General features: G+C 44.3%; 4 protein-coding genes across 11 annotated transcripts in view; 1 reads left to right on the top strand and 3 right to left on the bottom strand.

The window, feature by feature from the left end:
- rapgef2b (Rap guanine nucleotide exchange factor 2b) overlaps positions 1–1,376 on the bottom strand; it is a 97,303-nt gene extending 95,927 nt beyond the window's left edge. For 5 of the 8 annotated variants that reach the window (XR_012929141.1, XR_012929142.1, XR_012929143.1 and 2 more), the window contains exon 1: positions 586–1,374. Coding sequence is in view for 2 of the 8 variants with exons in the window: in XM_076048214.1 (XP_075904329.1) it covers positions 586–654 (69 nt within the window). In the remaining 6 variants the exon portion in view is untranslated. Of the gene's footprint in view, positions 1–585 lie in introns of all 8 variants that reach the window. The other 3 variants (XR_012929145.1, XM_076048215.1, XR_012929144.1) reach the window with 2 other exon arrangements.
- A 4,955-nt stretch (positions 1,377–6,331) lies between these two features.
- ppid (peptidylprolyl isomerase D) lies at positions 6,332–13,582 on the top strand. Its single transcript, XM_076048227.1, has 10 exons — positions 6,332–6,532; positions 7,410–7,550; positions 8,494–8,600; positions 8,998–9,186; positions 9,341–9,463; positions 10,261–10,367; positions 10,734–10,881; positions 11,545–11,631; positions 12,134–12,176; positions 12,982–13,582. Exons 1-10 carry the CDS (start codon positions 6,448–6,450, stop codon positions 13,068–13,070), a joined length of 1,119 nt encoding a protein of 372 aa, XP_075904342.1. The 5' UTR covers positions 6,332–6,447; the 3' UTR covers positions 13,071–13,582.
- etfdh (electron transfer flavoprotein dehydrogenase) lies at positions 13,425–23,933 on the bottom strand. Its single transcript, XM_076048222.1, has 13 exons — positions 23,699–23,933; positions 22,467–22,625; positions 21,856–22,085; positions 21,662–21,743; positions 21,415–21,533; positions 21,106–21,183; positions 20,488–20,634; positions 20,255–20,395; positions 19,218–19,361; positions 18,036–18,204; positions 17,344–17,526; positions 15,765–15,986; positions 13,425–14,081 (listed from the first exon to the last, which is right to left on the bottom strand). The coding sequence occupies exons 1-13, from the start codon at positions 23,727–23,729 to the stop codon at positions 13,918–13,920; spliced, it is 1,869 nt and encodes a 622-aa protein (XP_075904337.1). The 5' UTR covers positions 23,730–23,933; the 3' UTR covers positions 13,425–13,917.
- Positions 23,934–24,323: 390 nt separating this feature from the next.
- The window catches only part of rxfp1 (relaxin family peptide receptor 1), a 42,465-nt gene continuing 39,983 nt past the window's right edge, over positions 24,324–26,805 (bottom strand). The window contains exon 18 of the mRNA XM_076048184.1: positions 24,324–26,659. Within this exon, the coding sequence (XP_075904299.1) occupies positions 26,289–26,659 (371 nt within the window). The 3' untranslated portion in view covers positions 24,324–26,288. The remainder of the gene's footprint in view (positions 26,660–26,805) is intronic.

Below are 26,805 nucleotides of genomic sequence, written 5' to 3'. Positions count from 1 at the left end.
TAGAATCAAATTATGCCTTAAATCACAATGAAGGAGAAAAGCTGAGATCTAATGAGTGCAGACAGAGGAGATGTGTAGGGGCGAAACGATGGGAAGGAAGGATGCGTTTCGATTGGCTTGAAGCTGGGTTGGGATTAGCTGCAGCGTATGTGCAGCACATGATCATCAACAAACAAAAACCGTTAATTTCCTGTGCAAAATCTGTTTCCCCTGCAGAAGAAGACTTGGAACAGGGGGTGGGGTGTGGGGGCGCACAAGTGTCGGATGCAAACATTTAAAAGGAGTTGGTTGGGTGATTCGATTCCCACCAAAGGCTCTGGCTCCCGTTATGTTAAGTAGCCTCGATTATCTGCGCTGATAAGCGGGGGCTTAGCGGGCTGTGTAAAGCTGCAACACGCTGAATGGCAACAGTTGCACACGGGAACAAACCGCTAACATGTTGCACCGCCGAGGCTGGGTGGGTGGGTGTGGGGGGTGACACACAAATGAAAAGGAATGCGGGCGACAAACGCCGCCCGGAAGCGGCTGCTATTGTCCACAAACGAAATGCATGCAATCAATTGGAGTTGTTGTTTTTTTCCCGACCTGTTGCGTCCTTTCGGCCGGATTCATCATCACCGCCTGCCGAAAGCTGTTATCCACATAAGACGCCATTGTTTTGGAAGACGCCGTCCGCAGGATGTCGGCTTTCCTATCCGCGCAGAATTGTTTATAAATATCCGAACGCGGCGGATATGGACGAAGGGACGGCTCCTCCTGGCCGCTGTCTCGCCGTGCTTCTGGTCGCCCTGCTGCGGCTTCCCCGATGCTAGTAGCGGATGAAGCCTGGGAGTGCCCCGGAGCCAGGCCACGACTGGAGCCAGACAGCCGAGCGCTCTCCTCGGGGGTGTCTGCCTGCTGCTGCCGCCGCCGCCACCGGGAGGGAAAACTTCCGTTAAAAATAAATAATATTTAAAAAATAAAATAACAGGGAAAATTTAAATCGCAGCTCAGCGTTGCTCCCTGGAAGGTTATTTCGCCAGCGTGGAGAATCCTCCTTTCTTCACGTTCATTAGAGCCGTTCCTTGTCTCCTCGGCATTCTGCTAGCGACGGAAAGAAAATCCATGTAGAGTTGCGGGGGGAAGCCGTCAAGCGAACAGCAACACACAAAAAAAAGTCAGCTAGCGGCTCACGGTTAGCCCGCCGTCGGCAACCGGGCGTCCATGGCGAGAGGTAGAGTTGGAAACGCTCGCCGAGAACGACTTTGGCGTTAGAACATGTTTAACGAGTTTAAAAGTGGTTACAGGCTCCGCCGCCACTCTGCTCTGTTGTATGCCACCATGGTGACTGACACAGCGCGGTGAAGTTAGCCGAGGATAGCGGCGCGGCTTCCGCGGCGTACCCTTTCGAAATAAAGGCTTCGGGGCGGAAGCAACGTGCCCGCCATTCACCCGCAACACTCGGGAGGGGACAATGGCGAGAGGCGGCGTGTTTAGGGAGGAGTCGGCGGTCAGCAATTTATGCGCTTTGCAGAGGCTATGCTTTCTCAGAACGCCTTGAATAAAGACTCGCGCAATTATGCGAAGTGGCACATTAAAGACAAATAGGAATGTTCAAAAGGGATTGGGGGTTGCTCACAACCGCGTTGACTCACTAGATGTCCTCGTATTAATATGAACAATATTGAAATTACTTTTTTTTTCTTTCTTTTTTCAAGTCAATACCCCATGCAAAAGATACCAAAATTCTGTTTCATTTGACCGCTAATGGTGACTGATTTTGCCGCGGCGTGTCAGCTCATCAGTACTCGCTCCTGCTAACTTATTTTGAAGATGTGAGCATGTCCGTTTCCGGTGTGTCTGTCGCTATATCTGTCATGATGACGGCGTTTCGGTCCCATGGGGCGACTAATGGGCGAGTCCATTTAACAAAAAAATAGACGTAGGGAGTGGAAGGACTCGTCCATAAAAAGTGCTATGTCTCCATCTAGTGGCTTTATGTAGTATGACTTGGTAAAAAACTGTCACAAAGCCTTCTAAGCGTATAAGAAAAGCAGCAAGACAGATAATAAAGACTGATAACTTGGACTTATGTGTGTACATCTACAATGATTAACTTCGTATGTGTGACACAACTGATTTTGAAATAGAAACGTTGAATTATGATGATGTAACGTAGTTCATGCTTGAAGAGATAACTTGTTTGTTTTTATACGACTTGGCCGCTATGATTTTGGTTCGATTGGTTTAATTATTTATTTTACACGTAGCACTGTATTTTCTGAGGGTGGCAACGGACAAGGTTTACAACAACAACAATAATCTTATATAACGAGTGTACAAACCACTGACGCCATGGCAACCACCAGCCTTCATGTCAACCAGCCGTGACCTCACGGACAGAGCATCGTGCCGGGCTCGAGTTATCACCCAGCGACACCTGCAGCGCTGGTGCACCCGGTGTGTTGCTCGTTCAGCGTGTGTGGAGAAAAAGATGCTAACAAGTGAAGCAGCTGCTGGAGGGCCTCAGCGTGGGCAGAGGATGATTTTTACAGGTACGAACAAGAGGATGGGGAGAATACGCTGACATGCTGTCATGCCCACACTCAAGGGTAGCTGGAGGATTTGAGGTTAGGTAGGCAGGAAAACCAACGAGAGGGAGATTTTCAAAGTAGCTGAGTGTGTTTTTGTTTGTAATGTATTTTCTATTGTTAATTGTTTATCATCTATCTTGTTTAATGGGGATTAGAGAAGAATTAAATGCAATCATTAGTCAAGCATCTGTGCTTCTGTTTCTGTGCCCTGCAAGCTTCAAGGTTTCCACAATGCATTTAATTCCTACAAAAGTCAGATTTAAAGTAGCCACAGAAAACTGACTTTATCTAAAACCTGCCTGACGGTGTCAGTCTTGCCACACACCTCAGTCAGTATTCACAGAGAAGCTAATGTAACAAGAATAATACATAAACATTCTCAACACTTGAACTAGAGAGATTCGGCCTACATTTATCCTCCCCCTTTTCCTAACAAGGTCCAGATGGAATCGGAGACTACAGGCCGAGGTCGGACTATTTCCCGCACTACATCGGCATGGGCTCCCCATCGCCCGAGGCCACGGGTGACCTCGGCTACTTGTGGCGAGCTGCCCCATGCGCCCCCGCTCCTCTGCCCAGGCGGGGCTACGTGGGTGAGGTTGGTTGGTGCTGGCAGCACAACCAGCTGTTGAACAGTGGGACGCTGCTCAGCAATGTGCAAATTAAGGTAGACGTTTAAAAAAAAGCACCTGGTGCATGCATATCATGCTAATTAGCAGGTGGATGCATGATCCTTGTGCTCGATGTTTCCCAAAGTTACACTTGCGACTGACTTTGAGAAGCAGATATGATGCATTATGCAACAAACTCATCAGCCATTGGACAAAAAGTGGCACAAGCACTGAGTTCTGATTCAAAATCTCTGCTGAAAATGCGACATGTTAGATTTAAACAGCTTTTTTTTTTTTAAACAAATTCTTAAAAAAATCTTTGTTAATATTAGTAGGTGTAGGAGAATAAACCAGATTTTTTTTTTTTTTTTTAATTCCAAATAGTCATCTCCTTTGTCCTACATTCTCAATATTTCATTCAGGAAGCACACGCCATTAATTTTTACATGGGTAATTTGGTAGTGTTGCCTCCTGGAATCATAAATACTTTATTAGCATCCTGTATAAACAGGTTGTGCACTCTTCACAGGAAGGTGCAATCCAACTGGAACACCAACATCTTTTCTTTTCCTCCTTTCTCGACCAGAAGACAGAATTCCGGGCGACACTTGAGGACAGAGCAGCTCACAGGTTCCAGAGCGAACAGTAATTTGGCTGATGTGAGCTTCCTGGTAAATGAATGACACACTGAACGCATTTGATTTCCCCCTGCTTCTCCCTCTCTCTGCGTGAGTCACGTTACGTTTGAGAGCGCTCAGTTGAATGAGTGCAATGAGAGCCTTCTCGTGTTCGGCCCGAGTGAGCGCCGTCTGCATTGCAGCTGATCCGCCTCTCCATTCATTATGCAGTGCCTCTGGTTTTTGCAGGAGCACAAAAAGCCTCTGGTTGCACGTGCACGTGCACACGCACACAAACACACACACGCGCGCGCACATAAGTTAAATCAGCCAGTCATGCATTTGCATTTGCATACCCCCTTCACTGCACAGTTGCAACTCTTCTGAACATTAATGTGTGTGAACAGTATAGAAAAGTACAGCTGTGTGAGCTCTACCTGCCGTCTAAATGGGAGATTTAGAAATAATGTCCTGAATCTTCAACATAGCTGTTTTCACATGGAGACCAAAGTTATGGCATGTAATAATACTACAAGACACACCAACCAAAGCCCCTTCTAATGAAGGATAGTTTTCTTGTGCTCCCTTTACACTCGACTTGTGTGAGATCTTCAGTCCAAACGAGCTTGAAAATGCCAACCAGTTCAAGCCGCCTGTGGCCGCCGAGTGTTGATGTCATTAAAATATATGGCCTTTGCCCTAAATGTTACTGTAAATGTCATGGCTGTTGTTGCTCAGTGCACCGCAAGACGCGTAAGTGAAGCAGCTGTTCCTGCCGGTCATGTGACAGCCACAGCAGCAAACCTGTCAACATGTTTGCTGGTGCACATGCATCTATTTCTTTCTTTCTTTTTTATTTGTATCTGATCTTTGATATCCCAGTGTGCAATGCAGTCTCATAAGAATATACCAAAGAGCAAGTCCTTAGACATAAAACCTAGTTTTATAGAATCTCATTGTTTAAAAAAACAAAAATTTCCCAGCACAGACACAAGAGACCCCTGAATAAACATCGTAAATAAAGGGAAAGGCATGAGGAGAAGCATGCAGAAAAATGTCTTCACATCAGTAGTAAGAGTATCCTGTCTCCCTCTGGGCAGATTATGATCGATGATTACAAATGGATGTCAGGTTTTGCCGAGGAGGGCAGAGCGAACAACAGATGGCATCCGGCTCCTCACGGTGGCTGCTGCTGGGATGTGTCATCTTTGATTAATTCCTTTTGTCGCATGCTGACTTTTCATCACTTTTATCTCTTGCATAGAACTATGACTTTGTGTGTGTGTGTGTGTGTGTGTGTGTGTGTGTGTGTGTAGTAATGATTTTGCTATACACAATTATATATCATGTAAGTGTTTATGACAGTTTGTAACAGTAGTCTGTGCGGGATTACATATAAAACTGAACCTTATCGTACAAGTGTCCTGTCTGTTTTTATTTTGTTTTGGGAAAAAAATAACAAACATGTCCTTGACTCTTCAAATCAAACATCTTTACCCCAAAAATAACCATTCTGCTCGTCCACATCATCGGTGTTATCTCCCGCAACACATATAGACTTTTGATTGCTGTAAGAGGAGCTTCCAGTAATCCACCCCTGCAGCAATCTCAGCCATAACTACTTTTCTGTGGTGTGTAGCTTGTTTACCAAAAAAAAAATGAGAGAAAAATTGGCCACACTGACTTCCATTTATCAAGGTCAGAGGCAATTTGTTGGTAATACCACCACTTAAATAGGTTCCTCTCACTCTGACAGTCTGATACCCACATGGCTGGAAGCATTTGTGGTTGAACGCTGTTGAGACACAGCACGGCAAGTCTCAAATGTGAATGCAAGTTGCATCCAGTTGAGAGTCAATGACTTTGGGCCTGTTAAAGGATTACGTGTGATTTAACACATTCCCAGAACTGTTAAGGATAAAGATGAAAAACAAAAAAAAACAAAACAAAAAACAAACCAAACCAAAGCAAAAAATAACACTACCAGCACCAGCAGTACGTATTAAGAATAGGAGCGTCTGAAGTAGATTTATGTTGTTTTAATTTATTGTTTTTGGACACAAACGTTTAAAAACACAATAAAGAGACTCTAAACTAACATTGAATTGGCTTTTGCTGCAATAATCATTTCCACCACTGCCTCATAATCGCACCACGATATTTATTAACTCCATAAATCAAGGGGTGATTACATCCCTGGAATATACAAGGTGTAAGCAAAGCTTAGAATGATGCATTGAGAGTTATTTAAAAATATTTTCACACCTGTGTAAAGTGAGTAGGTGTGGCCAGCCTGGTTTTATTTCATTTCGTTTTTTGTTTTTTTTAATCAATGCCTTTTATTTTGTCTGACCGGAAGTTACAATAAATCACTTAATAACAGCTTCAATACATTGTACTAAGAACAAATAAAGTATGTTGGGGGGAAGAAGCGATTTATGAGCATTACAAAAGTGAACGTTATTGCCATCCATTCAGTCAAGGCAACAATTACGTCAGTGGAGATGCGTTGACGCTACACTTATTTTAATTTTGAAATTCTTGAATCGGAAGTGAAGGAAACTCATTCATTTGCCCCTCCAGTGCACCGGCCGGGTTTATCACGGTTAGCTGAAACAAGTGCATTACACCTCTCTGTCCTTAAAAATGTCTCATCCAACACCCATTGAGAAGCCCTCGAATCCCGAAAACCCCCGTGTCTTCTTCGACGTAGACATTGGTGGCGAAAGAGGTAAATGGCTTATTTTGTTTCCTAAACGAAATGCTAGCGGCTAGTAGAACCGTTAGCACAGCTAGCTTAGCTTAGCCCAACTGCAGCCCCGCTTGGAGACTTCTAGAAACTTTAGCATTGGAGCTAACACGAGTGGTACACACCCGTCATAAAAATACAAAGTATCGGACACACGATGGAAGCATTATTTTTTAATTAAGTTGGCTTTTTTTTTTTAGCTCTGTGGCTAATGCCCATTCATGAAGCCTCACGCGCCTTTTCCGTGTATGAACCACGTGTAGTTGTGTTGTTGTCCACTCACAATCAAGCACCGATCCTTACGTCGCTCAGGTGAGAAATGACGGCATATCATTCAGCCGCTGTGCTGACCGAGTGTCCTGCCGGTGTTGTGTCCCTACTGGTTTCCAGTTTAACTGGTTTCCTCGCCGAACAGCTGCAGATGTGTTGCGTCGACGTCAGCAGATTCGACACAAATTCACGAACTTGCACAACACATTTACCGGCGATTTTCAAGTCGCAGCCCACATTTACCACAGGGAATATGCGTCTGCAAATAAGCGCTACGTACTGGTGAGATTTAAAAATGAAAATAAGAAATAAACGAGCGTCGAGTTGAACTCGACCTCACTCCAACAATCACACTACGTATATTACCTGTCTACCTCCGCGAGCCGCCGAGACTCACTGCATGAGCAAGTGACGTCAGCACCAGGTAACATTTTGATTTGGAGCTGCTTGGAAACCAGTCCGAGTCAACTTTTTCTGCTTGGACCGACTAACTTACCGTAGATGTGTCACTCAATTGCCAATGTCAACTGTCATTTTCTCACGATATTCTTTTGTGTGTTCATCTATTTGCATATTTGTTTGTCCGTAGCTGGCCGAATAGTCCTGGAGCTTTTTGCGGACATCACTCCCAAGACTGCTGAAAACTTCCGGGCGCTGTGCACTGGAGAAAAGGGCATCGGCAAATCAACGGGGAAACCGCTGCACTTCAAGGGCTGCCCATTCCATCGAAGTAAGTAAGCTGACGCCTCCTTGATGGAGTTTGTCATGCATACGTGACTTTAAATAGGGCACCTGGAACACTGGGAAGAGTCTTGCATATTTAATGGTTTATGCCAGCTGTGCACTGTGCTTTGGGGCTTCAGAAAGGGGGAAAAAATGGCGTGAGATGATCGCCAAGGAGCAAGTGCGACAGAGTTCTTGCTCTTGGCTCTCGGAACGGTGGTCCTATGATGCAGTGTATAACGGGTTCACCCTGCATCGACTAACAGATGGTTTGCCGGTTTACATGGAGGCAAAAAGCATTGTGCAAACGCAACTCCTGCTCCAGTGTGTGTGGGGATGTTGCAGATAAAGATGAGAACCTCACGGAGGAAGTCTCTGGTCTCTGTCCTCAGCCGCTGTGTTTTCTTTTTCTAGTGTCGGCATCGATGGAAATCACACGTCGATGTTTCATTCTTGCACACCGTCGTGCTTTAATATCAGCTGAATCTGGCTGAAAATCAGTCAAACTTCCTTGCGTAGCTAGGTTTGTTAGACCCATGCTGTGCTGTGCCACCTGCGGTGAGATTATTATTAGAATTTTTTTAATTGCACAGTGTCAAGCTGGCATTAAATTAGTTTTTTTTCTTCCACTATTTACTAAATTCCCCTGATAAAATGATTTACCTTAAAAGAAGAATTCCTTCATCATAAATTAAAATATTCCTGTTAACATTACAGCAGGATCCCTCAATGTTTCGTAGATCAATATACTATTTATATTATACTGTACATGGGAACATTATTTAGCTATGTCAAAGTATTTAAAATACAGAATGCAAACAACTCTTATTTTCTAAGTCACTTGTAGTTCATGCTATTGCATTTTGAGTCGGGCAACTTGAGTGACACTGACCGTCAAGCTGGTTGATCTTTTTGGATGTTATATTTTTGTGTTTGATTTGTTTTTGCAGTCATCAAAAGTTTCATGATCCAAGGAGGCGACTTCTCCAACCAAAATGGCACTGGAGGTGAGAGCATCTACGGGGAGAAGTTTGAGGATGAAAACTTCCACTACATGGTAATTTTTTTTCTTGAATAAAATAGTTATATAAGTGGTGAGGTTGCTGAAGCCATGAAATATTTTATGCTCTGAGAAATGCTGTATTGACTGACAGACTTCAAGGTTTCTCATTCTGTGCATTCCTGAAAAAATGCTCCCAATGCAAACTAAACTTTTGCCGTATCTGGATAATATCACTTTTAAGTCCACTAGATGGTGCTAAGTGCTCACTATTTAGCATGGCAGGTCAGTTTCACTTGACTTTGTGTAGGTAAATGCAACAGAAATAAATTACAATTGGCCAACAAGGGCGAGTGTCTCAACGCTAAACATAAACACGCTTGCTTGTCTCTCTCCTGTTTTTGTGCTGTTTTGTTTTTTTCGCTGAGTATCACACGTCACCTTCTTCACGCAGCATGACAAAGTGGGTCTCCTGAGCATGGCCAACGCCGGGCCCGACACCAACGGCTCTCAGTTCTTCATCACCACCGTTCCAACGTCGCACTTGGACGGCAAGCACGTGGTCTTCGGCCAGGTGCTAAAAGGGTTGGGAGTCGTCAAAATGCTGGAGTCCATCGAAACACAGGAGGACGTCCCAGAAAAGGTGAAAGAAAATAGTTTTCAATGTGGTGTCTTTAAAAACTCAGTGACCCCCCAAAAAAATAAAATGTGATGAATAACGGTGTCGACTCTGAGACTGGTCAGAATTTCCAGATGGCAAATCAGTCTAAAGTCTGTGCCAACACCTTCCTCTGCAGCCGTGCGTCATCGGCGAGTGTGGGGAGCATAAGGACGGGGACAGCTGGGGCACGGCAACAAGCGACGGCTCAGGGGACACTCACCCCGACTTCCCCGAGGACTCGGACATCAGTTTTAAAGATGTAAGTAGCCCACGAGCTCTGCGATGCTGAAAGTCACAGAGGACTCTCAGAGGATCAGACCGCTCCGTCTGATCTGCGATGAAGGACTTTCTGGGTTTCTGGGAGGAGCCGGTTTGTCATCTAATGTTAAGTGAGACCAGGGGCCTATTTCACAGAGTGGCTTTTCTGGAAACCCAGAGTTTATTACAAGGGAAAGTTTTCAGATCGAGTGACACCGTTGTCCGTGAGGTATCAGTGCCCTTTGTTACTTCACATACAACTGATTTGATCTGAAAAGCAATTAAAGCGCAAGTCTGTAATATTTGGAGATTTTTTTAAGAAGAAACAGCAACATCAAGTGGTTAAAATTTAGATTGTGGCGCTCTTTCAGTCAAGTCGCCTATGCAGGGACTCTGTACCTTCCCGCTCCCAAGCTCGCCAGTGAACTACGGTGGCCTGTGAACACAAACCTCCACCTTCTTCTTCGTTGGTATATTTGAAGACGTGAGCGTTCACCCTAAATACATTTGCCCTGTTATCCGGGTGGATTGTCCACACCAGGCTTCCTTAGAAATATGGCAGAGCAAGATGGCAGCTAACTGGTAGCAAGACCTGTGCCATATGTATATTCTATATGTAAATAAGTATCGTTCTAACGGTAGGAAAATCAAATTACTTTTATCTTACTGTGAGTATACACTTTTATTTATGTATTTATGGGTTGCATGTTAAGCTTTTAGCAATATAAAAAATCACAAGTTCAGCCAAATTTGACACACTGGACCTTTAAAATCAACTCTCTGTCTCTTTACATTTAGGTCGAGCAAGTTCTGACTGTTGCCGAGGACTTGAAGAACATTGGAAACACCCTGTTTAAGAATCAGGACTGGAAAGCTGCTGTCAAGAAATACGGCAAAGCCCTCAGGTAGTGCGAGCGTCTGTTTGTGGTGCATTTCTACCTTTCACCTGTCGAGGAAAATCGAGACGACGCAGCACCCATTGCAGATAAAATCATCCAGCAAAATACACCTTCATCTCTCTATTCACACACCGTCCTCTCTACAATGTATAAAAGACATAAATGCAGCCCATCACAAACCCCTGAGATTACAGCCTGATGGTTATATAGAAATACTACAAAGTACACTGCCTCTAAAAGGCTCGTTGTGAATTCCTAAACGCAGCCTCGCCTTTGACCATTCACAGACGACAAACACGCTTCCCTGGCACCTGCGACCCAACCGTCACATCCAGCTGTGCGCCTAAAAGCTTTCCCCCGTCCTCCTCACAGGTACCTGGAGCTGAGCGGGGTTCAGTTGGAGGAGGACGAGGAGGCGCAGAAGAAGCTGGAGCCCACAGTGGTCAGCTGCTACCTCAACACTGCCGCCTGCAAGCTGAAGCTGCAGCTGTGGCAGGAAGCCCTGGACAGCTGCAACGAGGTACCGCCGTCGACCGAGATCCCGTTTCACTCAGTAAATCTCAGCCCCCCGCTTTCATCAACGCTTTGGGCTCCGCGGCACTGAATCTCACCCCCCAATTCGCACCCAAAGCATCTGCGGCTCCGCAGCAGACCGCGGCCATTCAAGTCAGTGTGCGAGTCAACACCAGGTGCGGTGTGGGCGCGTTTCAGAATTCGTCCCAAAAGCGTGAAAACTTAACGCTCTGGTAAAATCCGCGGATGTTTTATTTTACGTGCTTTACGCGTCGCGCCCGCGTCAATCACAGCAGGGAGGAGCGTTCAGCCACAAAGTCAATGATTGGAAAACACGCAAGTATACTTTAAATACCTGCATTTTGTATGATACCAGCAGTTTGGTTTATTATTAGTTTTCTTTTTTTACATACAGTGATACTTGAGACAGAGTTGGGACGGGCAAAAGAGTTTTGTTTCACTGTTGTTTTCTTTAAATACATGCAAAACTACCGCCTGGGTTGTCGCGCGACCTTGCAATCCTCGCGTGAACCAATCGAGCCGCCGCGCTAGACGCCCACCCACCCGCTTAGAAGCGCGATTGGTGCGAGAGGGTGCAGAGCGGTTTGGCAGTCGGCGTTAAGTGGAGCTGACTTTTATCCTCACAGAGTGTCTCTGTTGTGTCCCACAGGCTCTCGATCTCAGTGAAACCAACACTAAGGCACTTTTCCGGAGGGCCCAGGCCTGGCAGGGGCTGAAGGACTACAGCCAAGCCATGGTAACATCCGCACCGGCACACTGCTCTTTGTAACCGATGCATAAACGGAGTCTGGGAGCAGGAGATGTATCGCGGCAGTTAAATGCGAGACAATTGAATGCATGTTTACACGCTGCAGCAGGCAAAGTGGGTTTTATTCCAGGTGTTTTTCAAACAGCCAATTGTTTGCAAACATTTGCACTTTGCAAGAAACACAGTGTTGTTGTTGTCGTCGTGCAGGGCAGATGCCATCATTACATCTCCCACGCAACAGCTATTTACGTTTCCCCCGCAGCGCAATCGCTGTTTGACAATTGATGTGAATTAAATCGGATGAATTGACTTAACGACGACGGCCTAAACACGTCCAATTTCATCTGATTCCTGAAAAGGCGTCTTGTTTTTTTTAAGGCACGAGTTCTATCACGTGCCGTAGCGTGGTAACTGCGGTAGAGATTCTTGGGTGTATAAGCAGGTGCACCGGTGTCGCCAGCAGTTTGACTCTGAATTCTGTTGTCTCCAGATGGACCTGAAGAAAGCACAGGAAGTCTCTCCAGAAGATAAAGGTGGGCGTCGTCTCTCTCACACCCAGATGGGCTGCAACGTTTTCCCCCTTTTTTCCCCCCTACTTAAAGTTAATTGTTCAGACATTTCATGCATGATTTTCTTTTTTTTTTTCCCCAAATCTTAATTTAACCTTGGGGGTGGAGCTGAGTCACACTCTACTTCTCAGAGTAGCACAGGATCATCAGGACGATGCCTTCAGTCTAATAAATGTTTCCTTTGCCAACTCTGGTCTTCATGTTCCGCAGTGTGAACTTCAAATCCGGCTCATTTTGAAAGATTGGGGTTAAAGACACATCAGTTACACTCCGTGTATCTACATTCACAGAAAAATCTACTGATAGTGACGCTGCGCTTGTAGACATACTGAAATATTCACCGGAAAACTTTGGATACAGATGTTCCCCCCCCCACACCCCACAATTTCCTCTGAGAAATTAAAGAACAGTGTTTGACTTCAGACAAGACGTCTCTGCTTCTGAAAGTGCCTCGGCTACAAACAGATGAGATCTGACGTAACGGACTGAAAAGGATGCCACAAATGCAGCGTCTGCCCCACTTTTCAACATTGCTTTCGAGAGCACGAGCTCTTTAATCTCGTTAATGCCGAGTGTGACCAATGGGAGGGGATGAGGTTGAAAGCTGAGCGGCAGCGAGCACCTCGTCTCTTCCTTCCAGAAGAGCTCGTTCTCCCTTTATTCCCAATTGGGACATGGGACAACAGTTATTAAACAGTTATAACGGTTTAATCACTATTACAGTTATTCAATAAATATTCAACTGTATTTTTGTTTCTTTTCCCCGCAGCTATCATCAACGAGATGAAGAGAGTCCAGCTGAAGATTCAGGAGGAGAAAGAGAAAGAAAAGAAGATCTATGCCAAAATGTTTGCATAAACATTTCACACCCATGTAACATCTTGTTTGAAGTACCTGACAATAACCTAAAGTCACGTTCAACAGCAGACGGAGAGTCAGGAGTAGGTGGGGGAAAAAAGCTGTCAAGTTTGTTTTGTTTTTCATGTTCACATCTGGCACCGTCTCTTACTGTGTGCACTGTTACAAGGGAAAAAAATAAAGGCTTCTCGTACAAACGTATGTCTCGTGCTCGGCAAAAAGAGCTCAAAAAAAAAAAAAAAACTTTGTTCACGGTTAAAACGTATCCCTCTCGATGTTCTGAAGTAGCCCCGCAATGTTTTCTATGTGGTATTGTTTCATAGCAGAGATTTTGACACGGTTCCCTCGGCTTCATACAGTACATCAGTTTATTTATACTTTTTTTTTTTTTTTCCACAAATCCAGAGAAAACGTTCATTCTTGAAATCATCCGGTGTTATGTACAATACTGTGCAGAACAAATGTTGCCGCTCAACCTGCGAGAATGCTAAAAAATAAACATTCATCTGAAAGCTGCTTGTTCCTAAGTTCCTTTCCTAAGTGCTTTAACAATGACGGTCAGTGTAGCACCTTCACAACATCATTTGGTACTATTGTTAACTTAATGCTGTGGTTGGCGATGAAAAATGCACAACCACTAAGAGCGCAACCAGGTGTCATAATTAATTCCCCTGATGTATAAATTAAAAATCCCTACGCAGGACAATACAATATTAGTAATTCTTTCAGTTTTCTTTCTTTTGCAATAATCGGAAAACTGACTACATCCATATTTAGGCACGGTGACCGGCAGCCGGTGTGAACTGCAGCCCTGAATGCATCACGCACACACAGTGAAACTGGAGCCTCACATCCCGTTGTAGGCCGGACCGCCGCCGCCTTCAGGCACCACCCAGTTGATGTTCTGGCTCGGGTCCTTGATGTCGCACGTCTTGCAGTGGACGCAGTTCTGGGCGTTTATCTGCAATCTCATCCCATCCCCCGTATCCAGGGGGACGTACTCGTAAACACCTGGGAGGAGGTTGTGGAGAGGGAACGTATGACTGCTTTTACAAAAAAAACCAAAACAAACAAACGCTGTGACATTCAAGGTTTAATTATTTATTTGATGGTGTCTTTTATCGCTTTTTTTTCTGGGTATTTGTCCTTTAAAAACGAACTTGAAAAAATAAACAGCATTGTGGAACTTTATTGAACAGTGCCACCGTTAGATCTTTTGAGTTCAGCTCGTGAAAAATGGGAGCGAAAACAAAAGTGTTGCCTTTATATTTTTGTTCAGTGTATTGTAGAGGACAGCGGTAACCCAGTTAGGTTGTCGGAGAGGAAAATAAAGAACTTCACTCTGTCCCGACTGCCATTATTTCCGAGGTCAGAGATGTCCTCATGACTCATCCTGCACGGTGCCGCCGGGCCCGTGGCTCCCTCTGTAAGCCACTAATGTTCTCAGAGTGATCGCAATTGTCGGTCGCGCTCCATTGTCACGCGGTCTTGCCGGCGCGACAAAGGACAACGGCTGTCGCTCCGCAGCTGTTGAAAACTACAGCTTTTGAGTCAAAGCGGGGGAAAAAAAACTTTGCGAGCAGACATCTGCCGCTCGAAACACAAACCCAACGACGACGCTCGGGGAGCTTCGGAGGAAACAGAGATTTAGATCTCAGTTGTGGCCTCTTATTTATTTTTTGCTTGATTAGACACAATATCTTGACAGAAAAATAAGTTGTATTTTGATCTACGCAAAGACTTCATTATTTTATTTTTTTTAGACTTTGAAAGGAGGAATCTGTTCTAATGTTTATAACTCACATTTTCTGCTTGGAATAACAACCTCAATTACTTGGATGGATGCAAGAAAAAGATTTTGTTTTTGACAAATCCAACTGAAATTTGAAGAGACGTTCTTAGAGCCAAACATTTTTTTATTATTTTTCTTTGACCTGATCCAGATTCTCCTTTGACTAAATCTGAAGTTGAAAAGACCCAAAAGCCTCCGTGACCCCAGGTACTGCATCACTGCGTCCAAGAAACTGCATCACAAGATGTACGCAACAATTACAGACAAGTATTTGCTTTCTTGCCCTACAATGTGAGTGAGCTACGTGCGATTATCGGCACCCTGACACATTAGTTGCGTTTCCATTACAATTTTTTTCCCCCAAAATAAAAGCAATATTACTTAAATTTTGATAAAGTACAATTACTATTTGCAGGTGTTTCCATTGAATGGTGTGAAGCGCATAAGCCGTAATTCTCGTAAAATGGTAAAATTTCGAAGCCCTTCTCCCTCATTTCCCTTTGCATTTCGATGCCGTTTGCTGTCAAGAATGATTGTTATATTTTTCTCTTTGATTACTTGTAAAAACTACTGCGTCTCCTCCTCCGTCCAAACATACCGCGCCATTTTCTCTTGATGTGAACTGGTCACGTGACTCCGAACGTCACGTCCGCTGATGTGTAAATGCAAAAAAAGTGTTTCCGTGACACTTTTGTGATGTACCATCGATACGTCTGGAAAAACCACCTCGTGGGAGCGTCAAAACCTTTTAGCCACATCTAAGAGGTTTTGCCAAGTTTTGTTTGCTTCCAATACCAGTTTTCTTATTGCGATATTTAGGTCTTGCGCAATTGTAGGGGTAATGGAAACGCAGCCATTGACTCTGTGGGTGGATGCGGCGCGGAGGCCGTCCACAAACTCACCCGCGGGACAGAAGCGCTGCTCGGGCCCGTCGTATATGGCCAGGTTCCTGGCCACCGGGATGCTGTCGTCCTTCAGGGTCAGGTGGGCCGGCTGGTCTCCCTCGTGGTTGGTCCCGCTCAGAGCCACGGACGAGAGCAGGTCAAAGCTTATCTTGCCGTCGGGCTTGGGGTATTCGATCGGCGTGCAGTCTTTGGCCGGCTTCAGCTGGTGCGCATCAAGGCCTGGGAGGGAGAATAGCGCACGGCCGGTTACGAAATGTTCATTTTCTCTGGGTCGAGATAAGGCGACCTCTGGCTGCACCTGTAGAGAGGCCACTGGAAATGGAACATTGGTCCGAAGCTGTAGTGTACTGAGTGCACAGTGAAAAGAAAAAGTTCCATATGTTGTATGAATACATCGAGTTTTAATCCGGTTAACCGTCTCCTTCTTCCCCCTACTAATAAGTCTCATATTACGTGAAGTTCCATGAAGCAATGTTTCAAAGAAAAGTACTCATAATGTCCTCTGCCTGTCAATGAACCAGTTGCTTGGCAACGTTACATGACTTGTGAACGAGCCGTCAACGGCCTAACTGAGTCCACGAGACAAGGCTCGAAAACAAAATAGTTTTAACTATGCAGCAGGGACGATGTTTAAATTGGACTGGTGTTTGCTAGTGTGTAAACAACAATGTGTAAACAACAATGTGTATTCTGGTCCGTCAGTGAATTCTCCAGGAGGGAAGCGAAAAGTCAATCATTTGCTTCTTTGTCGCGGCTCCACTTTTTTGGAAGTGCACAGAAACACACAGTTGTGGTAGGAATTCCTGTCACTGTGGGCGCCGATGTGACGCCTCTCTGATAGTGCTGCCGCGACAGTGAATACACCCACCCCCCCCCCCCGCCAGTCGGGTGATGGCTCCGCCCGCTCTGAGACCGCCCTGTTCTCATCCGTTTCCAAACGTGGAAAAACATGATGATAGGAAAGAAGAGGTTGTGAGTATGTTTTAAAAGGATTCGAGATCTTAAAAAAAACAAAAAAAAAACAGTTTGAGAACAAAAAAACAAATGGAGCGTTGTGTTTCTGTAAAATGAATCAGTTTATGGAACAATCTGAACAAAGAAACTCAAGTATACAAATCAATATTTATATTTAAAAGAGCAATAAAAGCCAGAGTGTTGAAGGAATGTGTTGGGTCTCTGATTGCCAAGAAAAATAACTGTTGGATTTTGTCTTTTGTTTGAGGAGTAATTTGAATGGGATTGTCAGCATTGGAGGGCTGCTATTTTGTATTGTTATTATGAATATTTTAAGCTCTTTGTACATGTATTTAATGGAAGAATATTCTTCTCTCTGCTCCCTTTCATTCAGGAGTCGGGAATGTTTGCGTTAATGTCTAATTGTTTTGTTGATGATTTAAATAAAAATGCAATGTGGAAGATCCACCAGAGCATCAGGAAGCTAAAACGCAGCGTTTTCTCAGGAGGCTGCAAGGCTAAAAGGGGGATCTTTTTTGTTTAACAATGTACTATGGATGCAACTCTTCTGTCACGTACATTGTAACTCCTGACGTAAATGAATGAGCTGCGTGACACTCACCACAGTGCTTGAGGGTCCAAGGCTCTTTCCCTCTGAAGACCCAGTAGAAGATGCCGGTGTAGACCATGCCGCCGTACAAGCCAAAGTAATTGTGGAAGGACGGCCTGATGTTTCTTACAGAGTACAACTCCTTCCACACCCACGACTTCTTCAAGTTGTCAGAATATTCAGGCGCATGGAGTCCTAAGGATGTAAAAAAAAAAAAAAAAAAATCAATTGAATTCGCTTAAAAAGCTTCATGAAAAAAAAAAAACCAACAATTTATTCACTCTGAGTGGTTTCTGACATTTTAAAGAAATATATCAGTTGGGGACAACGCTCTGAACTTTCTAGTAGTACAAACTGAAGTGTATTGAAGTCAATCTTTTCTTGGAAAGTGCAGCAGTGAGTTTGGCTAAACCAACCCTTTAAAAGTTAATACTGTCAATCAACCGTATTTTCAGGGTTGTGAGTACGAAAAAAAATCTCCAGGACACTTCAGTTGTTTCACACTTTGATTTTTTTGTTTTTCCCCACATGACCCAATTAGAATTCGACTTCATGGTCAAAACCACCCCCCCCCCTCCACCCCCCTGCGAGACGCCACTGTTTTATTCCACCCACAGTGACAATTCAGCCTAACTAGAAAAAGCCTAAAAGCAATGAAGCCTGCCGCCTCTGCTATTTACTCCACGTGTGCTTTGACTGCGTACCTGCCGTCTCGGACTGCGCCTCTTCGGCTGTGAGTTTGGGGAAGACGGCCTCGGCGGCCAACATGCCGCTCTTCATGGCCGTGTGGGTGCCTTTGATCTTGGGCACGTTCATGAAACCGGGGCTGCAGCCGATCAGCAGCCCTCCGGGGAACGTCAGCTTTGGGAGGGACTGGAGAGGGAGCACAGAGAGTTCACGCCAAGTCTTATTTTTAATTACGAACCACTCCCACTGCTCCAAGTCGCACTCAAACTAGTTTACAGTCGTGACACTCAATGTGCCTGTTCTCCATGGCCGTCTCATCCCAAACCCAGAATGATGTCTAAACCCATTAGGCCAATTACATTAGCCACTTTGTGGAAGTCTGCTCATGGCGTGTTGGATCCCTTATAATCATAATAATACTAATAATGCATTTTATTTAAGCGCCTTTCTGACACTTGAGGACACTTGACAAACAAATACAATAAAAGACAGATAAAAACTACACACGGTAAGAATTAATAAGCAAAGCGGCAAAAACTAAATGGACTTGTTGAGATCCAGGCCCTGGAGCCTAGCTTGAATCAAACTATCTCCCCACAGACTGATGAGCCAATGACTTTCCTCCTCTGTCCAGGGACTGCTGTTCTTTTTCTACTTCTTCTGTCTGCTCCATTCCGTTACAGAACCACACCTCCAATGGCGCTCTCTGGTCTGGCGAAATGGACCCATCGCTGTGTTTGGAGCGGTTCACACTGAGACGCATCTGTCCAAATGCCATTCGAAACTACCTAATACCTCCCGAAGGTGCTTTCAATCTGTTCTGCAAAAATAGGATTTTGTGTGATTTGTGATTTGTTCAGACTACAAAAGAGCCATCGGGTTTCAAACTGGGTGGGCTAAAAATGGGATTTTGGCTGGCAGCCTGAATGTGGCTTTACGATAATCAATACGGGAGGTGACGAGACTGTGGCTCAGGATGTAAGTGGTGTGAGAGAAGAGCGGAGACGATTAATGTTGCAAAGATGAAAATATGCAGAGCGGTTTAATATTATTGATGTGTGAATGGAAAGACAGTGAGCTGTGGAGGACGAGTGTAATCCCTGAACGGAGGTCTATCCATCCAGTTGTGCACTTCCAGATAAATCTATTCTGCCACCCCGAGTGCACTCTTCAGCGCGTGCGTCTCACTGATAACACACCTGCATGCCTCCTTCGTTCAGCGCTCTGGCCCCGTAGGCGATCCTGGTGCCTCCTTCCAGCGTGGGAGCCACGAAGGGGTGATGCTTCCAGCGCTGGAACTCCCTGAAGGGGCTGAGATACGGGTTGCTGTAGTCCAGGCCCACCTGGAGGAGCAGGGGGACAATAATGTGCCCAGTTCATTGTTGGTAAATGTTGCCATGCACCCCCACCCCCACCCCCTCCGAGCCAGTCAGTCAGTGCATTTACTTTTTTTTACTGTCTAGAGAGGATTATTGGTATGGATATGGACAAGGGGAAAAAATACTGGTGGTAGTTTTATTGCTTGCTGTTGGCAAAGAGCTTTACAGAAAGTAAAACTGAGTGCACGTCTGAAAGGACGGTCAGACCCTTGGGTTGAAATATAGATAAATAAATAAAATGGGCCTCAATAGTCAGACACATTGCGCAATCAAGAGAATAATTGCCCCTTGCAGTAAAGCCACAATGAATAAGTCTGGTCCAATGACGTCCACATAAAGTTTGGTCTGAATATGAAGTGAAATTCAGGGCGAGAGTCAATTTAGTCGGCCAATTGTCGGATGGAGCAGCATCGTAATTGAGGAGAGAGATTAAATGTTCAAAACAAATGGAGGCAATTTTACAGAAACACACACAAAAAAAAGTCATTCACATTGTTGTCGTTATGATTCCAGGTGACGTCCAGGACGGAGCTGCAAATCAAATGACTGAATATACTTGGGTAATGAAAACGACAGAGATGAGCTCATTTAATGCGCAGTGGGAGAAGCTTTTTACCTCGTTACATCTGACTGAAGGAGTGGATTTACAAATGTCCCAGTTTATAAGAGGGGTGCAAAATAGGTCAGAACATTTGAAAATGTGATCGCCGCCGCTGGTGTCTCTGGAATATCTGAATGAGATGCATCTCTTCCACTTAATTGACATGAACATCTGCACTTTTTCTTGAGAAACTTGAGGATTATTCTGTGTTTTTATCTCTACCTGCACAACATGCGCAAACATCTGCCTGACTCACCACAAAGCCCAAGGCCACAAGTGGCTCTCCTTCATTCAGGTGATAAAGAAAGGAGCCTCCGTAAGTGTTCCTGTTCAAGGGCCAGCCCACAGAATGCTCCACCCGGCCTGGCCTCCACTTTTTCTCATCAATTGTCCACAGCTAGAAGAAGAGAGGTCAGAGGATCGTCAGCGATCTCAGGTGCCTTAGATGGTTCATCTGAACAGACTCCCGACTGTGAACGTGTCACTCACCTCCTTCAGGCCGATGGCGTAGGTCTGTGGTTCGCAGTTTTCTCGCAGGTTGAACTGCTTGTAGAGCTGCTTGGCCAGGTGTCCGTGACAGCCTTCTCCAAACATTGTGACTTTAGCGTGGAGCTCCATTCCTCTCTCAAAAACATCCTGGTGCAAGAAACAGGGGTGGATTTTTTTTTTTTTTTTAACTAACAGAAAATATTTTGCACTTTTGACGCTGAGAAAAAAAAATCAATCAAAGCTTAAGTTTAATTGGGGTGCAAGTCGTGCTTTGCTACATCCATTGTTTCTTTTTGCAATAAAACATTTATGTCAATATTATGTACATAATCTGTAAATAATCCAACTGTCAATACAATGTGAATGTCCTGTGAATATCTTGTTTTTGATTGTCATTTGTTCCCTGTTAGGCTCAAAATATCTAGCCTATGAATATTTTTTATTTTATTTTATTTAATTTCCTTATTTCTTTCAAGCAATATAATCTCTATTATTCTCTATCGTATTGTTGCAAATGTTCCCAATGTGGGATGAATCAAAGCTTCCTCTTCTTTTCAACCTCTAACACAACTTCCAAGAAAAAGCCTAATAGCAAAATAACAAATCAAATCACAATACCTTGGGTGAGCCGTCTTTAGCGATGCCGACATCATTAGTGGCAATTCCCTTTACGCTCCCATCTTCATGGAACAAAACCTTGACAAAAAGGACAAGAAGGTCAATAATGGAGCACACGTGTTTCCTTGCATCGATGACGGCAGTCATCAGCGGCTGCACACAGAGACAAAGTTGAGTAGTCCCGTCTTTGATCCGTGGGATACTAATTTTTGGGTGTAAAAAAAACAAAAAACAAAAAAACAGAAACAACAAGGTCTCATGTTATTGGGGGGTGGGGGGTAAAGAGAACTGGAGGGAGGAGGCTGATACCTCAGATGCAGCATAACCTGGATACAGCTCCACTCCCAGCTCTTCAGCCTGCTCCCCAAGCCAGCGCACAAAGTTCCCCAGCCTCACAATGTAGTTGCCGTGGTTCGCCATGGGGAGACCTGCACAGTGAGAAAGACCATGCAGACACAGACTCAGCGCTGCTCAGGTTGTGGAATTGTGGCACTGAGAATCTGTGAAGTGAAAAATTTGCAGTTTGCGAATATCTGGGGGAAAAAATGGGCTTTACCCGGCAGCATGGGAACAGGGATTCTGTACTTCTCTGTTAAAATGCTGAACACGTCTTCAGTCACCGGAGTGTTCAGCGGCGCCTAAGACGTGAAACAGATGTGTGCCTATCATACATAATATCCAAGTAACGCGTCAATCATGCGTGCGTGGTCCTGCAGGCAAGCCTGACATAAAAAGCGGCAGGGCACTCACCCCTCGGTCCTTCCAGTCGGGGAAGAGCTCGTTGAGGGCGGTGGGCTCCAGGCAGGCCCCCGACAGGGTGTGCGCTCCGATCTGAGACGCCTTCTCCACGAGGCACACACGCAGCTCCTTCTCCTGCTCGTTGGCCAGCTGCTTCAGACGAATGGCCGCCGAAAGACCAGCAGGACCCCCGCCTACTATCAGCACATCTGCCTCGTCGGCAAACCTCTCCATGTCTATTCCTGGAGTGCAGCGACAGGGAAAACAAATAAATAAGTAGAGATAAGGAGGCACGAGTGGCAAAAAAGGGAAAGGGAAATTACTTGCAATAAGGTCTTATCTGAAATGGCAAAGACGCTCATTTAACATGTTGAATAATGCATTGAAACATAATACACATAAAGACAAATTTGCATTTGATTTAAGTGAAAGGAAATGAAATACTAATTTACCTCCAATATAGACTGTGTCAGCCTGAGACACAAAACCCATCACACCATTCACACTTCAATCTCAAAAGGTACTTTGTGTATGTAGCCTACGAGTCACCAAACTCAGAATTAAAAAAACAAAAAAAAAACAAAAACACTCTGACAATGTATTCAGTGGGTGCGCAGTCTTACCTTCCCATCTTGTGTCTTTATCGCGGGGGTGGATGGTGTAGTGTGTGGTGATGCGTGGCGCGGACACAGAGGAGCATCTCTGTCTGTGTAGCGTTGTGTACAGCTGAGGGGCAGCGTGCTCGTTCTGGGCTACCCTCAGAGTCCTGATGCACCTGTGGGCTGCAACACACAGACAACGGTTTTCCAATCTGCGCCACTTGCACCTTGTTTTTCGAAGGGGTTCAACTCAATCCGTCTTGGTTTATGCCAACCCCAGTTTGGTTTGTGTTTATACATCCACGTGCAACAATTGTCATGGTCTCGGACTGGGTGGACTTGGGGTTTTTGATCAAGACCGGTCGAGACTCAGCCAACACTACAATGACAGATAATAACGGAAAAGGATCCAGCTGCTGCCGTTTTATGCTGTTTGTGAGATTTTATTATTATTATTATTATTATTATTTATTTTTTTTTTTAATACCTTGCTGAAAAGAGATGTTGCTGTTCAATTTAAAGGCAAACTTGAATAAAAAAAAAAAAGATATTGGTCATTTTTTTGTGTGTTTTGTGATTTTTCTTTGATATATAAAGCATTGGTCTTATCTTGGTATCGAATCTAAAATGTCTTGGTCTTGAACTCTAAATATCTTGGTCTTGTCTCGATCTCTATACTCTCGGTTGGTGAGGTCTTGACTACCACACTACATATCGACTCGCCCCTCGATATTAACGCTATTTCAGCGGCTAACCTTACCTTAGGTAACGTGCCGGAAATGGCAAGCAGCTGTCGCGCTGCAAACACACAGCAGCGGCAGCGCTGTGCTAGCTAACAGCTCTACACATCCAGACTACATTTAAAGTTACTAAAAAAAAAAAAAAGCAAGCACCTTGGGATTATTCAAAACCCAACAACAATTGCAGACCGCTGTCGTCACGAGCGATAATAGAACATGAAATGGGCAAGTAGCATATTATAAAGGTCGCTGTTCGAGTGACCTATATCTTGGATTCAACTTTCACCTACATTTTTAGCTCGACGCTAACATGCTAGCGTTTCTTTTAAAAACTGATGCAAAGTTATTAAAACGTGAAATATATTCACTGCCTACTTGGGTAACCACGTAAGCGAAGCGGTGGTACTTTGCGGCACTGTCACCAAGTGAAAAAAAAAAAAGCGAGCAGCATTTGCGCCGTCCACGTCTAAATACATTAGCCAAGTAGCCAGTTAGCGGGCGGAATGGTTACTTTACCTCTGCTGGAGTATCTGCTTGCAGGAAACATCTTGTGTCCGCCAGTGGTAGCTCAGCTCACCAGCGGACAGCGTTGTATTGTCTTGCTTCGGTCTGCGCAACAATAGCCTGGTTGTTGTTACCTCACCTCCTTCAGTGTAAAGGTTGTCTCGTCTGTAAGCAGAGACTGCCCCCCCCCCACAAAAACACCACCTTACAAAATACGTCTCATAATCATGGCCGTTCGTGAGCGTCAAATCTGCGCTGGGGTAACTGCGCAGACGTGGATCCGCACACTGTCCAGGCTAACATCAGGCTCTTTCTCATGAACGACTATAGTTTATTGATAAAGTGTGCTAGTAGAAAGAATATCTTTATAATGTGACCCAGTGACAACAAGCAAGTCAATATACCAGACAAACATTGAAACATCTGAAACATAATTTCAAGTTATGTGACCAAGTGACAAACATTCCAACTTGCATGGCTTACGATTTGAAATAAATTGCAAACCTGAGTGTTTTTTTTTTTTTTTTTTTTTTAATTTATTTAGTATTTTATTAGCCATATTTTTTGGGTGAAAATAAATAAAAATCTTTTCTCTGTATGGCATTTCATTTCAACGACCAGGCTGAAGAGCTTGAGGTGGACATATCACGTAATTTTTTTTTTATTACACATACGCAAATGACAGATTAAAATAAAAACTTTTTTTTCTTCATTGTAAAACACAAATCAGCACAATAAGTTAAATAACACATTTTCTAAAAAGACAAAAATTCGAGGGCAAATTGTTGTTACCGTGTTCTTTACTTCTTCTTCTTCTTTTTTTTTTTTTTTTTAGAATGTAGTACGTAAACACAAAAGCCACATTGAACCAGTTCACACATTATACACTGTATATAATATCAGTCCCTCCCTTGTTAAAGCTTCATAACAGTAGATCTTTACAATTTGAATGTCTCCCTAAAAGTCGTTTCCACAGGAATCAGTGTTGAACAGCATTTGCACAGAACTATTACTGATCAGTGTAAAGACGTGGTACAAAAAGTGTGTAGTGTGATTGTGGTCAAGTCCTTTAGTCCACCTCCAAACCCTCAGACCTGCTGAGGAAATGATGAACTTTGTGTGGGGTAAAAAAAAAGAAAAAAATGTTGAACAATTCATACTTTTTTTTTTTAACATTAAATACAACATTTTCAAAGACAACGTGCAACGCACAACTTTCTGACAAACATATATATTTAAAGAAAAAAAAATGTGGGTCTCAAAAAGTCACATGAATTGATGTGACATAAAAGTACATCAGAGATATTTTAACGAGCTCATTTATGCTTCAAAAGAGGAAGGCAAATGGAGTTTATTCACACCCTGAATGTCTTTGCTCGACTGCCAAGTGAGTGCACCGAAACACAAGAAAAGGAAAATTGAAGTGTAATTACTGCCTGACTTATATTGCCTTCAAGCTTTTCAGGGAAAATGGTGGCAATTTTAACGTATTATAGCGTGTTCCCAAAGACATATTTAATTGAAGTCTGTTGAAATACGAAGAAGAATATGAAGACTAATACATTATTTTGCAAGAATTTCTGAAACGGAGAAATAGTATCCAGGGGTCCAGATGCATTTCATAATGATGAGTTCATAACGCACAGATTTGCTACAATTTACGCCATTTGCAAGCTACAAATTGTGACTTTCTATAGTGCTCGATATCTAAGTTGTCCCTGCAAATTAATCTGCTGTAAAGAAAATGCAGTTATTCCTGTTTAGCGGCATCGGTTCATTACAAGCAGCCGAGTCACAGCTACGATGACACCGCAATAAGACATATGGACAATATTGCCAACCAAAGAGGGATTGACCCTCTATTATCATCATTTTGAAGTTTTTTGTTATTGTTAGCAAGCGTTTCATTATTCAATAACGGAGCCCCTAATTAAATACAGACATTTTTTTTAATGACGCATGCCTCTGCAGCAATTAAAGGCCGAAGGAACTGTGAGAAAAACGGTCTGTCTCATCATAGTCAGAATTAATGAAGTCAAGGAAGTTTCAGTTTTGAGAAACGATGACAGAAAAAAAATACTTTTTTGGGGGGGGGGGGTTGAATGGCGGTGCAACATCGAGAGGAACAGGAAAATCAGAACCCTTGGCGGGAATTAAACTGTGAACTGTTCCCACACAGGTGCCACCGACTTGTCCTCGCTGGAGAAACACGACAAGCGCAGCAGGACTTTCCCTTCTGACATGCTGGCGGCCGAGCGGCCTGCGTGAGACACTCACACACTCAGGTTCTTCAAAAGCAAGTTTTGTTGTTGTTTTTTTTTTAGCCACAATGGCCACAATCTTCTTTCCCACCACAGCGGATCATCTTCCTCCATCGCAGCCCTCTAATCCTCTCCTCTCGCATGGGCCGTCTGCGTGACCTCTTTCACTACGAGTAGAAAAAGTAAAACTTCCATCCATCAAAATGAATGGTCGAAATCACATTCAATCGTTTTCAAGAACACTTTGGCGACTGTTTTTTTTTCTTCTTCTCGACCAATCCATGCAGCCATGCTGTTTGAAGAGATGAGTTCATTGTCGCGTCCATGGCTGTGCCGCTCTTTCAATTTTGCGAACAAGCTGACTGAACTTTGTGCTGCTGCTGCTGTTGTTGGGGCTGCCTGCACGGCGGAATGTCACCGTATCCGCCGTTGGTGGTTTCCACGGGGGTGAGCTTGGGGAGGGAGTCGGCGGTTTCCTGCTGGTGCCCGGCGGTGGCGCTGTGGCCGTTGTCCTGCACGGGCCACAGCTCCTGCCAGGTGAGCGACGGATGGTGAGCCGGCTGGCTGCTGAGCAGAGGCCTCCTCTGCCTGTAGTTCGCCCACACCTGCAGGATGGTCTCTTTGAAAGGACGCGTGGTTAGTGTGTAGAGGATGGGGTTCAGGGCGCTGTTGATGGGGAGAATGAATATGACCACCCAGGAGCTGATGGTACCTGCGGACAAGAGGGGAGAGGAGTGTGTTTTTTTTTTTTGTGTGGCTGAACTCAATGTTTTTAACACGCGCGCCGTGTGGGGATAAAGGCCAAGAAAAGGTCTTTGTGTTAAAGCTGCGTGTTATTAATGAAAATCCCTTTCATCC

This window comes from Nelusetta ayraudi, unplaced genomic scaffold, assembly GCF_046127955.1.
Source record: "Nelusetta ayraudi isolate G7.1 ecotype Tasmania unplaced genomic scaffold, CSIRO-AGI_Nayr_v1 ptg000097l, whole genome shotgun sequence".
In the NCBI taxonomy this organism is placed as follows: Eukaryota; Metazoa; Chordata; class Actinopteri; order Tetraodontiformes; family Monacanthidae; genus Nelusetta; species Nelusetta ayraudi.
Note: the sequence above shows the minus strand (reverse complement) of the source record. Positions and strands in the feature narration are given on the sequence as shown.

Excerpts from the sequence above, each read along its gene's own strand:
- ppid (XM_076048227.1), top strand. The coding sequence starts at position 6,448 with ATGTCTCATCCAACACCCATTGAGAAGCCCTCGAATCCCGAAAACCCC. Across the intron at positions 8,601-8,997 it reads ATGAAAACTTCCACTACATG|CATGACAAAGTGGGTCTCCT; the intron begins GTAATTTTTTTT and ends TTCTTCACGCAG. Across the intron at positions 12,177-12,981 it reads AGTCTCTCCAGAAGATAAAG|CTATCATCAACGAGATGAAG; the intron begins GTGGGCGTCGTC and ends TTTTCCCCGCAG.
- etfdh (XM_076048222.1), bottom strand. The coding sequence starts at position 23,729 with ATGTTTCCTGCAAGCAGATACTCCAGCAGAG. Across the intron at positions 21,184-21,414 it reads CAGGTTATGCTGCATCTGAG|GTTTTGTTCCATGAAGATGG; the intron begins GTATCAGCCTCC and ends CTTTTTGTCAAG. Across the intron at positions 15,987-17,343 it reads TTGGACCCTCAAGCACTGTG|GCCTTGATGCGCACCAGCTG; the intron begins GTGAGTGTCACG and ends TCTCCCTCCCAG.